General features: G+C 47.1%; 1 protein-coding gene across 1 annotated transcript in view; it reads left to right on the top strand.

The window, feature by feature from the left end:
- Positions 1–31: 31 nt before the first annotated feature.
- The window catches only part of dhx16 (DEAH (Asp-Glu-Ala-His) box polypeptide 16), a 20,754-nt gene continuing 5,996 nt past the window's right edge, over positions 32–14,789 (top strand). The window contains 18 exon segments of the mRNA XM_084557193.1: positions 32–298; positions 4,495–4,697; positions 4,786–5,018; positions 5,362–5,542; positions 5,647–5,703; positions 5,824–6,078; positions 6,169–6,402; positions 7,460–7,651; positions 8,629–8,739; positions 8,832–8,947; positions 9,461–9,671; positions 9,767–9,865; positions 10,475–10,627; positions 10,898–11,038; positions 11,985–12,147; positions 12,238–12,356; positions 13,586–13,653; positions 14,204–14,366. Of these exon segments, the coding sequence (XP_084413319.1) occupies positions 4,500–4,697; positions 4,786–5,018; positions 5,362–5,542; positions 5,647–5,703; positions 5,824–6,078; positions 6,169–6,402; positions 7,460–7,651; positions 8,629–8,739; positions 8,832–8,947; positions 9,461–9,671; positions 9,767–9,865; positions 10,475–10,627; positions 10,898–11,038; positions 11,985–12,147; positions 12,238–12,356; positions 13,586–13,653; positions 14,204–14,366 (2,694 nt within the window). The 5' untranslated portion in view covers positions 32–298; positions 4,495–4,499.

Raw genomic sequence — 14,789 nt, 5'->3', positions numbered from 1 at the left:
TCGCTTCTTTTGCGTGACGTGTTTCCGGTGTTCGCTTCAGCGTGCGGAAAGCTAAGCTAGCAAAACAACTGTCATCCGTGGTGTGTACCAGTGGCCGTTAAAGTGATGTTTTAGGAGATATGAAGCGGGTGAATAGTTTTTCGCGGCTACGGGGGGACGCGCGCGCCCACTAAGTGTCCTCACTGCGGACTAGTGAGCTACAAGACAAGCTAACAACTTACTGGAGTTAGCTAAGTTGGCTAACTCAGGCTACTGCTACTGTCATAAATACAACGTTGTCTGAGCGATTTGAAAGGCGGTAAGTGAAGCTGGTTCGTTTTGTTTTGTCTTAATTAAAGTGTAATAGTAATTTTATAACTCACGTGTCGTCAATATAAATCATTAGCATGTACAATAATATAAAACAACTCTGTGCTCAATTGAAAGTGAGCATCAAGTGATTAGCAAATAGATTCTGTGTTGTGGTTCACCTGGTGACTGTTGCTGGTCCTTTGCTTCTTTCGGGGAATCCTGATACATTTTTTTTTTCATCTGTATGTGGAGAAAAAGCTGTAATAGCTAAAAAACTTTATCTAATCAGAAAGTATAGTTTCTAATCTAGATTTGACAGTGGAGTGAAGTTAAAGTTTCTATCTGTGTGTTTGTTCTAAACCTTGTCTGGAAATTGTGTTCCAACCGGTACCTTGAGTCTGCATCGAAATCAAGTCCTGGTTCCATAAGCAGCGGTTTTATTTTACAAATATCCTACCAGTCAGCCACAACATTAAAACCACTGACCAGGCACCCCCACCCCATAGCAATGACACTCCTTGATGGCAGCAGCCATCCCCAGCAGGATGCAGCCTGACACAGACACACACACAGTGGCGGTTCTACATTGAATTACGCCCCGGGCGAGACCACCTCCGAGCGCCCCCCCCCCCCCCCCCCCCCCCCCCCGCGAAAAGACCATCCATGAATTGCAAATTTAAATAAACATGCCCTTACACGCTACGTGTCTGTCAGTAGACGCTATATTAATCTATCTTTCAGGGAGTAACAATTAGCTCCTTGGTTACTGCCTCCAATTCTATGCTTGGCACACTTTTATTTATGACTGGTTAAACTATGTTTTCACACAAAATAGAGTTGTAGCAAATAGGAAATGTTCATCTTTGAAACTACCTACAGATATGAAAATTCCGTTGGCTAATTACAGGACCCAACGTGATGGAAATAAATAATAACTGAACTTTTTTTCAAAGCACAATCTTACAGTGAAATTAGACCTGGTGTTTGTTAAGATGAATTACAGTTGCATTGCAAGCATCATCGCAAAAAGGCTAACAAATGTATACCACCAATTAACATTAGTCCTTCATTCATGACATGGATACTGTAATCATACAGAGAGAACATAGCAGACCTTTATCTTTTCTTTTTTTCCTAAACTGGTCACTTGAGAGCTTTGACCTTTTTCTGTCCATCTCTGCGTTTATTTGACACTCGACAATCAACAGATTTCCATCCTCCAACGCTGTCACTCACGACCAGAAGTCAAGACTAAACCAATTCACCTTGGTGACCACATAATCGTTTTGTATTAACTATTTTTATTTGGCCATTTCACACAATTCATAAATACAAAAACGTGCAGAGCTTATAGGCCTGTATTTATAATATTATGAATGAAATGTGCGTTATATGGAAGAAAGTCAAGGTGTGACTGACTTTAACCCTTTTATACAGTGGACCCCCCCGTCCGTTCAATTTGGGAGAGACCCAGAGGTGAACTGTCCCCCGCGCCCTTCTCCCCTTTCTCTTTCTCACGCACAGCTTCTGTGCACGGCACCTTCTCAGCAAGCAGGGGCGCCTGCAGCTGCAGGGGCCGCCAATTTGCCAATTCCCCACACAGATATGACAGATAATAGAAAACCATGTAGTGTCGCAGATTTATTTGTTTATTTTTTTCCAAGTGCTCGTGCCGCCCCCCTTGTGTCATGAAAAAATGCCGCCCCGGGCGGCTGCCCGGTTCGCCGTGCCTAAAACCGCTACTGCACACACACAAAAACACTTTAGGAACAACTAAAAAAAAAAAAACATGAAGAACAGGACAAGGTGTTGACCTGGCCTCCAAATTCACTAGATCCCAAACTGATCAAGAATCTGTGGGATGATCCACAGAGGCCCCTCCCCTCAAAGGCCCCCCACTAACAACAGGACACCCTCAGAAGGCCCATGTCCATTCTCTGATGAGTCACCTACACAATATTAGGAAGGTGGTCATAATGTTATGCCTGATCAGTTTTAGAAATGTGAACGTGCACTTTTTTCATTAGTAACAGTCTAGTTCACATATTGTCATCCCTGTTAATGATTAGACAGAAAATCTGAGATTTGTTGGCATAAAATCTGTCTCGTCTCGTCTTCTCCCGCTTATCCGGGTCCGGGTCGCGGGGGCAGCAGCTTCAGCAGGGAAACCCAGACAGCCCTCTCCCCAGCCACTTCAGCCAGCTCCTCCGGAGGAACCCCCAGGCGTTCCCAAGCCAGACGAGAGATATAATCCCTATAATCGGGCGTGGGAGGAGTTCGGTGAGGCTATGGAAGAAGACTATCGATCGGCTCCAAAGAGGTTCTGGCAAACCGTCCGGCGCCTCAGGGGTGGTAGGCGGCAACATGCTCACACTGTTTTCAGTGTGGGTGGTGAGCTGCTGACATCAACTGGGGATATTGTCCGGCGGTGGAAGGAATACTTTGAGGAGCTCCTCAATCCCACCAACACGTATTCCATAGAGGAAACAGAGCCGGAGGGCCTGGGGTTGGACCATCCAATCTCTGGGGCAGAAGTCGCCGAGGTAGTGAAACAACTCCGCGGCGGTGGAGCTCCGGGAGCGGATGAGATCCGCCCCGGGTACCTCAAGGCTCTGGATGTTGTAGGGCTGTCTTGGCTGACACGTCTCTGCAACATTGCGTGGACATCGGGGGCAGTACCCCTGGAGTGGCAGGCCGGGGTGGTGGTCCCCATTTTTAAAAAGGGGGACCAGAGGATGTGTTCCAACTATAGGGGGATCACACTCCTCAGCCTCCCCGGCAAAGTCTACGCCAGGGTGCTGGAAAAGAGGGTCCGGTCGATTGTTGAACCTCAGCTCGAGGAGGAACAATGCGGTTTTCGTCCCGGACGTGGAACCATGGACCAGCTCTTTACCCTCACTAGGGTGCTGGAGGGGAGATGGGAGTTTGCCCAACCAGTCCACATGTGTTTTGTGGATCTGGAGAAGGCTTACGACCGTGTCCCCAGGAGCATCCTGTGGGGGGTGCTCCGGGAGTATGGGGTGGATGGCTCCTTACTAAGGGCCATTCAGTCCCTGTACCAAAGGAGTGTGAGTTTGGTCCGTGTAGCCGGTAGTAAGTCGGACCTGTTCCCAGTGAGGGTTGGACTCCGCCAGGGCTGCCCTTTGTCACCGGTTCTGTTCATAGTTTTTATGGACAGAATTTCTAGGCGTAGCCGGGTGGGGGAGGGTGTCGGGTTCGGTGGGCGGAGAATCTCGTCTCTGCTGTTTGCAGATGACGTGGTCCTCTTAGCTTCATCGAACAGCGACCTTCAGCTCTTGCTGGGGCAGTTCGCAGCCGAGTGTGAAGCGGCTGGGATGAAGATCAGCACCTCCAAGTCTGAGGCCATGGTCCTCAGTCGGAAAAGGGTGGACTGCCTACTCCGGGTCGGGGAGGAGGTCCTGCCTCAAGTGGAGGAGTTCAAGTATCTCGGGGTCTTGTTCACGAGTGAGGGTAGGAGGGAGCGGGAGATTGACAGGCGGATCGGGGCGGCATCTGCAGTGATGCGGATGCTTAACCGGTCGGTCGTGGTGAAGAGAGAGCTAAGCCGAAAGGCGAAGCTCTCAATTTACCGGTCGATCTACGTCCCAACCCTCACCTATGGTCATGAACTTTGGGTAATGACCGAAAGAATAAGATCGCGAATACAAGCGGCCGAAATGAGTTTCCTTCGCAGGGTGGCCGGGCTCAGCGACCTTAGAGATAGGGTAAGGAGCTCGGACATACGGGAGGGGCTCAGAGTAGAGCCGCTGCTCCTCCACGTCGAGAGGAGCCAGTTGAGATGGCTAGGGCATCTGGTAAGGATGCCTCCCGGACGCCTCCCTGGAGAGGTGTTTCGGGCATGTCCCACCGGAAGGAGACCTCGGGGCCGACCTAGGACATAAAATCTGTGTTAATGTTTATGGCTTTTAAATCAGATAAATCATTAAAGTCCTAAACTGATCAGTTATATTTTTAGTGCAACTACTTTTTTTCCACCTAAAGATATTTGTAAGGAGCAAACAACAACCTTCAGATCTTCAAGTATCTTCTGAGTTGTATGATTAACGTAGTGTTGTTGACCCTAGAGGCTTGAACATAATAATAGTAAATAGAAATGTCTTTTGGATGTTTGGTTGCAGCAGTTTCTGTAAATAGTTCTGTCTAATTGTGGATGATCACGTCTTCATGTTTCCTCCTCTACAGGCACCATGGCCAATCTAGAGCAGTGGGTGAGCGACCGCCTCCATGACATCCTCGGCCTGAGTGACCGATACGTGTCTCAGTTCATGATCGGCACTGCCCGGAAAGCGTCGTGTCCCGAAGACTTTGTGAGTCGTTTAGAGAAGACTGGTACGATCGACATCGACCAGACTGTGACTGCCTTTGCGAAGGAGCTCTTTGAAAAGGTACAAAAATCTGAGAACTTGCCTTTTAGTTTGGGAAGCTTTGGTGGTAATCAGACCTCTGACAACTCTTCTCCGCTGTGTGTCACAGATTCCTCGCAAGCAGGTTGTTGAGAAGCCGTCCCGAGCGTTAGAGCGGGAGGCCATCGAAATGGACAGGAAGAATCGAACGTACACGCTGCTGGAGGACAGCGAGAGTGATGAAGACGCTGGGAAGGAGAAGCAGAAAGGGAAAAAGAAAAGCAAAGACAGAGGAAACAAGAGGAAGCACATCAGACAGAAGAAAGGCAGCGAGTCGTCTAGTGAGGAAGAAGCTCCTAAAAGGTAATCCATATATTTTTTATTTTCCTGCGGTAACTTTCATGTTTTTCTAGTGTTGTTGCGTTGAAGCATTTGCATGAAGTTATTTTCTGTGCTGTTTTGAAAGAATATCAGTCTCCTCAGTTGTGGAGATTAAGTGAAACAAGGAGTCAAACAGAACACCGTGTGTCAAAACATTTTTACATGAAATCATTTTAAATGTTTGTGTAAAAACAAAAAATAATCTGCCATTTTTCTAGATACATAAGGATCTGTTTTGGGATAAGTTTATGTTGGAGATGGAGCCTTTAAAACTAAAATATTCTTTACACAGTCGTCAGCTTGATGCTATTTTCTTCAATATCAGGGGCAACTCGAGCCAAGGAGACCACAAGTCCGTCAAGAAGGAAGATGACGAAGAGGAAGAGTGGGAGAAGGAGGAGAGGGAGCGACTGCAGGACATCGAAGAGAGGGATGCGTTTGCTCAGAGAGTGAGGGAGAAGGACAAAGACAAGACCCGTAACATCGCAGAGAGGACGGACAAAAAGGTTGGAGGCGAGGGATGAAGGCGCTGCACATGCCTTTTCTCCTGGAAGATGAGCCACGGTATGATGCAGGAAAACTATTTATCTCGCTCTTTGTTTTCCTGCAGGCTTACGAGGAAGCACAGAAGAGGCTGAAGATGGCTGAAGACGATCAGAAGAACATGGTAGGTGCTCCTGAAGAGCGTTGAAGCGTTGTTGAGTGTTTTGATCCATGGAACAAAGAAAGCAAACAGCAGCGGTTAGAATTTAATCCGTGTCATAACGGTTCCTCCTTCTCTTTGTAGTTGCCGGAGCTGAGGAAGCGTTCTCGGTGGGATTATCTACAGAAGAGAGAGGCGGAGAAGCTGGAGGACCTGGAGGCAGAGATCAGGGACGAGGAGTACCTCTTCTCTACTGATGAGATGACTGAGAGGGAGAAGAAAGAGCTGGAGTACAAGCGCAACCTCCGAGACCTGGCCAAAGATTACAAAAAAGCTGGCGCCAAGGAACAGGAGGAGAGGAAGAACAGATACTACATGCCGGAAGAGAAGAGAAGCAAGGTACGAGCGAGGGGTGGTTAACACAAGGTGTAGAAACCAAAGTAGGTTGCAATTGAGTAAACCCTCTCCCCGTCTCTCTTCGCTGAGCAGGAGTTACCACAGAGGGACCTGGAGCTGGAGGAGACCCCCATGGAGCTGGGAGGGGAGCAGGGCCGCTGGGAGGAGGAGAGGCTGAAGACGGCCTCCCTCAGCTTCGGGGCCAAGAGGGAGCGAGAGCTGGGGATGAAAAAGGAGCAGGAGAGGTACGAGCTGATCCTGGAGGAGGATGAGATGATCGACTTCGTTAGCACGGCCATCACCATGAAGGGAACCCGGGCGGAAAAGGTGGGTTCATTTTAGTGATGTCACGATGCTGGTCTTTTAATTTTCAGTATCAGGCTGATACAATCTCAAATAAACAAAACTTCCTCTCCTGTAGACTCCTAAAGTCTTTCTACTGGAGTCGTCTGGATTCAGTCCAATAAATCTTTCTGTCAAAGTTAATGTAGTGTGGAGAGGGTAGCTGGTACCTTGTGTTCTCTACTCCAGAAATGTTCTGGTCATCCAACGCTGCCATAAACTCCCTAACCCTCTAGCCTTTAACCCGAGTGGACTTGGTTTATTCTCGCTACCCATCTGCCACTAAAACAGAAGACGTTTTGATGCTACAGGGATGTGGTTTTGGTTTTTATTTACAAAAGATCTGACTTGGCTGAATCCTGCTTCCGTTTTGACCATTTTAAAAATGCATGGACTCACCAGGACATCCTTAGTATCACATTCTGCTTCTGTGTTTCCGCTGCATTTTCTAAATCTTGCCACGGCTTCCAGTCTGCAGTAAAGTTATCATTCAGAGTGGAAATCCATTTTTCTTTGAGTGTAAAGTTGCCTCAGAGAAGATTTCGCTCCTTCAGGAAGTTGCAGGTAGCTCTTTGTGCCTCCAGAGGGAGCCACAGAACATCTGATAAACTGATCCAGTCGTTGAGCTCAGGACATGTGGAGTCTGTCTGACTTCAGTGCTTATTTAAGTTTTTAATTTACTTATTGTGTTGTTGTTTTTTTTCCAGAGCAGTTCACCTCCAGTTGTAGATATCACACTTTCTTTTTCTAGGTGACTGTAAATTGGTAATTAAGAGAAGCCTGCTCTGCTTCGGGCTAGTGGCTCGCTGTTAATTAATTCTACTTCCACCATGTGTAAGTAGTACAGAAAAAAGACTGCAGGGAAAAAAAGCTTCAATAAAAATTAGTCTTCCCAAAACCAGAAAGACCAGAGCCACTACTCCTTACTACGAAAAGTGAGAAAGACGTTTGAGCCTCACCTTATCGAAGCAGACCGTCCTGTCAACGTGTCCCAGGCCGAGGTAAAAACTCTAACCCCTCTTCTGATCGTGGCCTCCTTCAGGAACAGGAGGCCGCGTCTCTGTCGCAGGCGGAGCAGAAGAAACAGTCCATGCAGGAGGTCCGACGCAGCCTCCCCATCTTCCCCTACAGAGAAGACTTGCTGGCCGCCATCGACCAGCACCAGATCCTGGTCATCGAAGGAGAGACGGGCTCCGGAAAGACCACCCAGATCCCGCAGTACCTCCTGGAGAATGTGAGTGCAGAATCCAGTTGGCATATGCTTTACTCGACTACAGAGCCTTAAAGGAACACACAGCTAGCAACCCAGTATAGCTTAGCTTAGCTTAGCTACACCAGGCGAAGCAGGCGAAGTGTCTGGAAGTGCTTCACTGAAGATGAATCCCATACTACCGTGACATGTCAGTCCCATAGATGATATAAGGATGGACGGTGGAGCTGCTCCTTTAAAATGAAGCCAAAGCTGGCAGAGCTCCCCCTGGTGGCTGGCTGCAGTATAGGTCATAAGCTCCACCCCCTCCATGTTAGTGGGCGGGGCTTGGGTCAAACTAAAACACTAAAATACTCCTCAAATAATTTTTTTCAAAGATCGTTCCTGACATTTTAGGTCGTTAATATAATGTTGACGAATGTTCAAGTGTCAATTCTTCTGCTAAGTTTTGTTTAAGTTATTTGACGCTATAGAAACAGGATAATAATGGCGATTACCAGTTGCCATGCCAACCTCTAAGTAAAGCGGTCCCATGGGATCATGAGAGTTGTTCTAAAAAATAAATAAATAAATAAAAATGTAGAGATAGAGTAGAGCGTAGTGTTAATTAAATACCGCGATAAAACAAAGCGAGTGAGTCTGGAGGAAATGTGGGCGGGGCATCGGTATCGCAGATCGCCATGACTCTAGTCTCCGACCGTACTGATCAGACTCTAACTATTTGATAAAGTTATTAGACCTTTAGCTGCTACACTATCCCATCTAACAACACGCTGTAGAGTACTATTAAATGCTGCTTACGGTGCTGAGGTGCTGCATGTTTTTATACAGACTATACATGAGCTGTCTGTTCTCAGGTCAAGAAGATAGATTTTATTACTTTCTACTGGGTTTTTATTAGTGGTGTTTTATCAGAGTCACCTTGACTTTCATCACATAACAATCTGAACTCGTTCAACCCCCTAATGACCCAACCTGTCGTCTCCCCCCCCCCCCGTCAGGGCTACACCAAAGGAGGCATGAAGATCGGATGTACGCAGCCTCGCAGGGTGGCGGCCATGTCGGTGGCAGCCAGAGTGGCAGAGGAAATGAGCGTCAAGCTCGGCAACGAGGTCGGACACGTGACTTTAGAATCTGTACATCAGCGTGATGGCTTTCACCGTGAATTAAATTAAACTTTCCCTTCTTCTGTGGCCTCATCCAGGTTGGTTACAGTATTCGTTTTGAGGACTGCACGTCGGAGAGGACGGTGCTCAAGTACATGACGGACGGCATGCTGCTCCGAGAGTTCCTCACTGAGCCCGACCTGGCCAGCTACAGGTAACATGCTCAGAAAACGGATTTATTCTTTATTGTTGGGTTTCTGTTGGTAGAAGTTTGTCTTTTGGGCGGCGATGGCTCAGCAGGTAGAGCGTCTCTGCTGGTTTCTCTCTGGTTTATAATAAATCCATTCTCTCTGAGCATGTCTGCTCCTCGTGGGGTAAACATCAGGCGAGGAGTTTCCAGGAGGGACAGAAACATGGAGGATACGACTGAGATTCTTATCTGAGATTCCAACTTCCTACTTTTGGAACTAGAAAAGAAGGATAAGACGTCTCCACGTCTCCAACGTTGCTGTCCACATGGATTCCAGCTTGGTTCAACTTGTTTCAACAACTTGTTGTTTTTCTACCTCCACGTTTCTGTTTCTTCTGGAAACTCCTCACCTGATGTTTGGAGCAGAGAGATTAAGAGTTTACATGGTTATTAAAGGTTTACACCACCACCTCTACATCTGATTGGTCCAGTCTGGTCCAGATTGCACATATTCTCTGCCTCTCTCTCTTCCTGCAGTGTGATCATCATAGACGAAGCCCACGAGAGGACGCTCCACACAGACATCCTGTTCGGTCTCATTAAAGACATCGCCCGGTTCAGAGCCGACCTGAAGGTTCTGGTGGCGAGCGCCACTCTGGACACCGAGCGCTTCTCCAGCTTCTTCGACGACGCGCCCGTCTTCAGGATCCCTGGCCGCAGGTTCCCCGTCGATATCTTCTACACTAAAGTAAGAAGCTGTTTCTGTGCCTCATCTATTACACTTTTATTGATTTAATGGTTTGGATTAATTAAAAAAATCTGTCTGCACGTTGTGTCGGCAAGGCTCCGGAGGCCGACTACCTGGAGGCGTGTGTGGTGTCGGTGCTACAGATCCACGTCACCCAATCTCCTGGAGACGTCCTGGTCTTCCTCACTGGACAGGTATGGGTCTTATGACGGGAATGTTGAAATGTTATAGAGGGGTGGAATTACAGATTAGAGCCCCCGTCTTCATCTTTATTTATGCTCTGTCTATTTTAGATACTTCTACACCTCACGGTTTATTGATGCTGTCTCCAGTAAAGTTGTTTAATCACGTGATTCTGGTTTAGTTTTCTAAAACAGAAGAAGGGACGTGGTTTCTGTTAAAGCTGAAGCTAAAACACATAACTACTTGGCTAAAATACGATACGGTCTTTTTAAAAATGCTTGGATCGGCCCCGATACCGATCATCAGAACATCCAAACTAAAGATCTACTCGTGCGCGTCATCGTGTTGCAGTAGGAAGTAGGAAGGAGCTGGAGCAGAAGTGACCCTTCCATCAGTTTCCTGTTGAGGTGCAGCTAACGTATCATCTTATGGTTCCCATGGTGATGCCATTGACCACCTTTTGGACCTGGTATTCATTGGTGTGGTTGTTACTTAGACCATACTCAGGGTGACCGTGCTGACCTCTGACCTTCATGGACATGTCGGAGCATCAGAAGGTAGATTTCTCAGCTCTGCGTCTTGTCTGACTGCCTGACATCGCTGCCTGTTGCATCCTGCAGGAGGAGATCGAGACGTGCTGCGAGCTGCTCCAGGAGAGGTGCAGGAGGCTCGGGTCTAAGATCGCGGAGCTGCTCGTCCTTCCCATCTACGCCAACCTGCCCTCTGACATGCAGGCGAAGATCTTCAATCCAACGCCACCGGGAGCCCGTAAGGTGAGACGGCGTCTTATTCCTGGGAAGCGGTTATTGTTTCCTGATACAATCGTCCGGCCTCTAGTAGGTCAGCATCGGGACTACTGTTTCAACTTGGCAGACGCAATATGGTCACCAGACTATGGCAGCAGGTTATTTCTTTGAAAGATATAAATGAAGACAAAAGCTCTCTGTTGTGTGTCATCTTACATTTCCCCAGATCACAGTTAGCGTTGATGCTTAAATGTTTTGTTCTGCTTCATTTGGTTTCTCCTCCCCGTTCCATCCAAGGTGGTGGTGGCCACCAACATAGCGGAGACCTCGCTCACCATAGACGGCATCATCTACGTCATCGACCCGGGCTTCTGCAAACAGAAGAGCTACAACGCCCGCACGGGCATGGAGTCGCTCATCGTTACGCCCTGCTCACGGGTAACCGTCTCTTTTATTAATGTTTAATGAGCTGTTCATAATTTTTACATAACATTTTAATCAGCGCGGGCACATACACCGATCAGCTATGACATTATGACCATTGTGCAGGTCTCCCTTGTTGTGTCTTATCAGAAAATGGACATGGGCCTTCTGAGGGTGTCCTGTTGTTAGTGGGGGGGTCTTTGAGGGGAGGGGCCTCTGTGGATCATCCCACTGATACTTGATCAGTTTGGGATCTAGTGAATTTGGAGGCCAGGTCAACACCTTGTGCTGTTCTTCATGTTTTGCCAGGTCCAAAAGTTTCCGAGAATTGTCACAAGATGTTATTCACGTCTCCCGTCAGTGGTCATAATGTTGTGGCTGATCGGTGTACATGTCTTTGTCATGTCAGATTCTAAAACCTTCGTCATTTGCAAAACTGAGACTCTTGAGGCAACGTTTTGTCTCTTAACTCGTCCTAAATCAGAAATAAAACTTAAATACAGTCACTCGTTTATTAAGTTCAGACCAAAGCTCCATGAAGCAGCTACGTCAGCCTCTGAACAACATTATTAATCTGTTGTTCTATTATTATATTCACGTGTCAGAGGAAGCATGAATCAGGAACTGGGGCGTGTGAGTTCACTCCAGTTCATGGAATAAAACCTCAGTCATGTCTTCTTTTGTTCGTTAGTTTATTTTCCCATTCATTTTGAAATGTTAATATTCTTTGTCATATTTCTTTCCATTATATTTGCAAGAAGCCCTATTTATTATTATTAAATTATAATCCCTTCCCTGGGACCGACAAAGAGGAGTCGTGAAGCGCAGAGACGGTTTAATTCCACAGGTGTGACTCAGTCAACGTTTTATGGAGGGACCGGTGTCAGGGTGTGGTGTTTGTGTTTTGGTTTGTGAACACTTTTTTGCCGACTCATGCCGTGTGTTCGTGTCGCCCGCAAAGGCCTCGGCCAACCAGAGAGCAGGCCGTGCAGGCAGAGTGGCAGCTGGGAAATGTTTCCGCCTCTACACGGCCTGGGCCTTCAAACACGAGATGGAGGAGACGACCGTGCCTGAGATTCAGAGAACCAACCTGGGAAATGTAGTCCTGCTGCTGAAGAGCCTCGGTGAGAGGAGATGGATCTGATTTAAATCTTATTATTAATCAGTCTGCGTTTGCTGCTTGTTTTATTCTCTTTATTTTTTTATTCTTGCAGGTATTAACGACCTCATTCACTTTGACTTCATGGACCCACCTCCTCATGAGACTCTGGTGTTGGCCCTGGAGCAGCTCTACGCTCTGGGAGCACTCAACCACCTGGGGGAGCTCACAAAGGTGCAAACTCAGAGCCAGTATTTATCAGACTCTGTATTTTTACAATAATAACAGCGGATCAAGTGACACAGCTGTGTGCTAACGAACCGACGCCTGAGTCTGCAGCGCCCCTCGGTCTCAAGGGCTTCAGAGCGTTCGTTTGGTTCATTCTCAACTTCTTTTAACACTTACAAAACACCCACTGTACAGAAAACACAGCATTTAGTCTTAGAGGAGCTGATAGATGGAGAACACTTGACTTAAAACAGATTTCTGCTGCAAAAACATCATTTAGTTTAAGTTAAATTTATTTAAAATGAATCTGAACACCTGCAAAATATCCAGTAATACCTGTTAAGACCCTCTAGACCCCACCCACCCACCCAGTCAGTCAGTCTGTGGAGAATCACTGTGTGTAGATCAAGCAGTGGGTTCATTATTCCACTCCCTACATTAAAGTATTGGACAGGGGTGTGAAACATGGGGCCGGCCCACCGGAGGATCCAGCCTGGCCCACGAAAAGTATTTGCGAAAGAATGAGGAAGAGAGAAAAGAGGATGAGGAGGGGGAGAAGGAGGAAGAGGAAAAGGAGAAAGAAGGAAAAAGAAGAAGGGGAAAATGAGGGGAAGAACAAGTAAGAATAGAAGAAGGAGGAGAAGAAGAGTGTGAAGGAGGAAGAGGAAGATAAAAAATGAGAAGGAAGATCAATAAAGTATCCATCTATCTATCTATCTAGAAGGAGAGGAGGACTAAGACAAAGAGAAGGAGGGGAAAAAAAGGGAAGAGAAGGAGAACGATGTATGCAATAAAAATAAAACTTAGACACTCGTCCACGTAGTTCTGTAAAGTCTAAAGTTATAAAACAGCTTCAAGGAAAAACAGAATACTGACTGATTTCAAATTAAGCTGAACAGCAAAACATAAAAGATTTTCACATTCTTAACTGTACGCACATACATATTTGAGAGTGTTTTGTTATTTCTGGTGTCATCTGTAATCTGCATCGTTACTCCGTCTATCTGCATATTTGCATGACAGCATACCTGACACCTGCAGCTCCGTGGCCTCCAGCTCCAGCCTGTCGCTCACTTCCTTATATGACTCATTGTTTACAGCTGTTATTACCAACCTGGTCGTGTTCATGCCTGAATATGGGGATTGTTTTTTGTTAGTCTAACTGTGTCATTGTTTGATGAATGAATGAATGAATCTCATTGGTGGTCTGTTTCTTGTTTACTGTTTGGGTGCAGCTGGGTCGCAGGATGGCCGAGTTACCGGTGGATCCCATGCTGAGCAAGATGATCCTGGCGTCAGAGCAGTGAGTCTCCAGTCTGATCAATCATAACACACTGATCAGCCACAACATTATGACCACTGACAGGAGAAGTCAATAACATTTAAACCATCTTGTGACAGTTCAGTGTTCTGCTGGGAAACTTCTGGACCTGGCATTCATTGGTGTGGATGTTATTTAAACATGTAGCACCCACCTAGACCAGACCAGGCACCCCCACCCCATAGCAATGACACTCCTTGATGGCAGCAGCCATCCCCAGCAGGATGCAGCCTGACACAGACACACACACAAAAACATGAAGAACAGCACAAGGTGTTGACCTGGCCTCCAAATTCACTAGATCCCAAACTGACCAAGTATCTGTGGGATGATACACAGAGGCCCCTCCCCTCAAAGACCCCCCCCCCCCCCAATAACAACAGGACACCCTCAGAAGGCCCATGTCCATTCTCTGATGAGTCACCTGCACAGTATTAGGAAGGTGGTCATAATGTTATGGCTGATCGGTGCGTGTGAGTTCATTAAGAAAACTCACTATTTTACATCCGTCCTTCCATGTTTGTCTTTCCAGGTACAAGTGCTCGGAGGAAGTGCTGACGATAGCGGCCATGCTGTCGGTCAACAACTCCATCTTCTACCGGCCCAAAGACAAGGTGGTGCACGCTGACAACGCCAGGATGAACTTCGTGGTTCCGGGCGGAGACCACCTGGTGCTGCTCAACGTCTACACACAGGTACCGACACATGGACCCGGGGGGGGGATTTCCTTCTGTAAACTTTTATGGAAATTATCTGAAAGTTTCAAGTTTTTCTGGAACCTGTTATGCAAACATGTTACACAAGCACCTGGATGACTGAGAGACTTTACAGACAGTTTATAACTTATTTTATTCCTCTGACTTATTACAGCTGACAGTCTGTAGTATGGGATGGAGGGAGGAAGGAAAGGAGGAGGGAATGAATGAAAGAGGAAAGGATGGAAGGAAGCGGGGAAGGAGGTGAGAGGGAGGGAGGGAGGGAGTAGGAAGGAGGAAAGGAAGGAGGCAAAGAAGGGAGGGAGGAAGCAAGGAAGGAAGGAGAGACGAGAGGAAGAAAAGAAAGAAGGAGGGAGAGAGGGAAGGAAGTAAGAAAGGAAACAAGGATGTAAAGAGGAAAGG

Source organism: Chelon labrosus (genome assembly GCF_963514085.1).
Source record: "Chelon labrosus genome assembly, chromosome: 12".
NCBI classification, from domain to species: domain Eukaryota; kingdom Metazoa; phylum Chordata; class Actinopteri; order Mugiliformes; family Mugilidae; genus Chelon; species Chelon labrosus.
The sequence above is the reverse complement of the archived record's forward strand: the minus strand, read 5'-3'. Positions and strand labels throughout refer to the sequence as shown.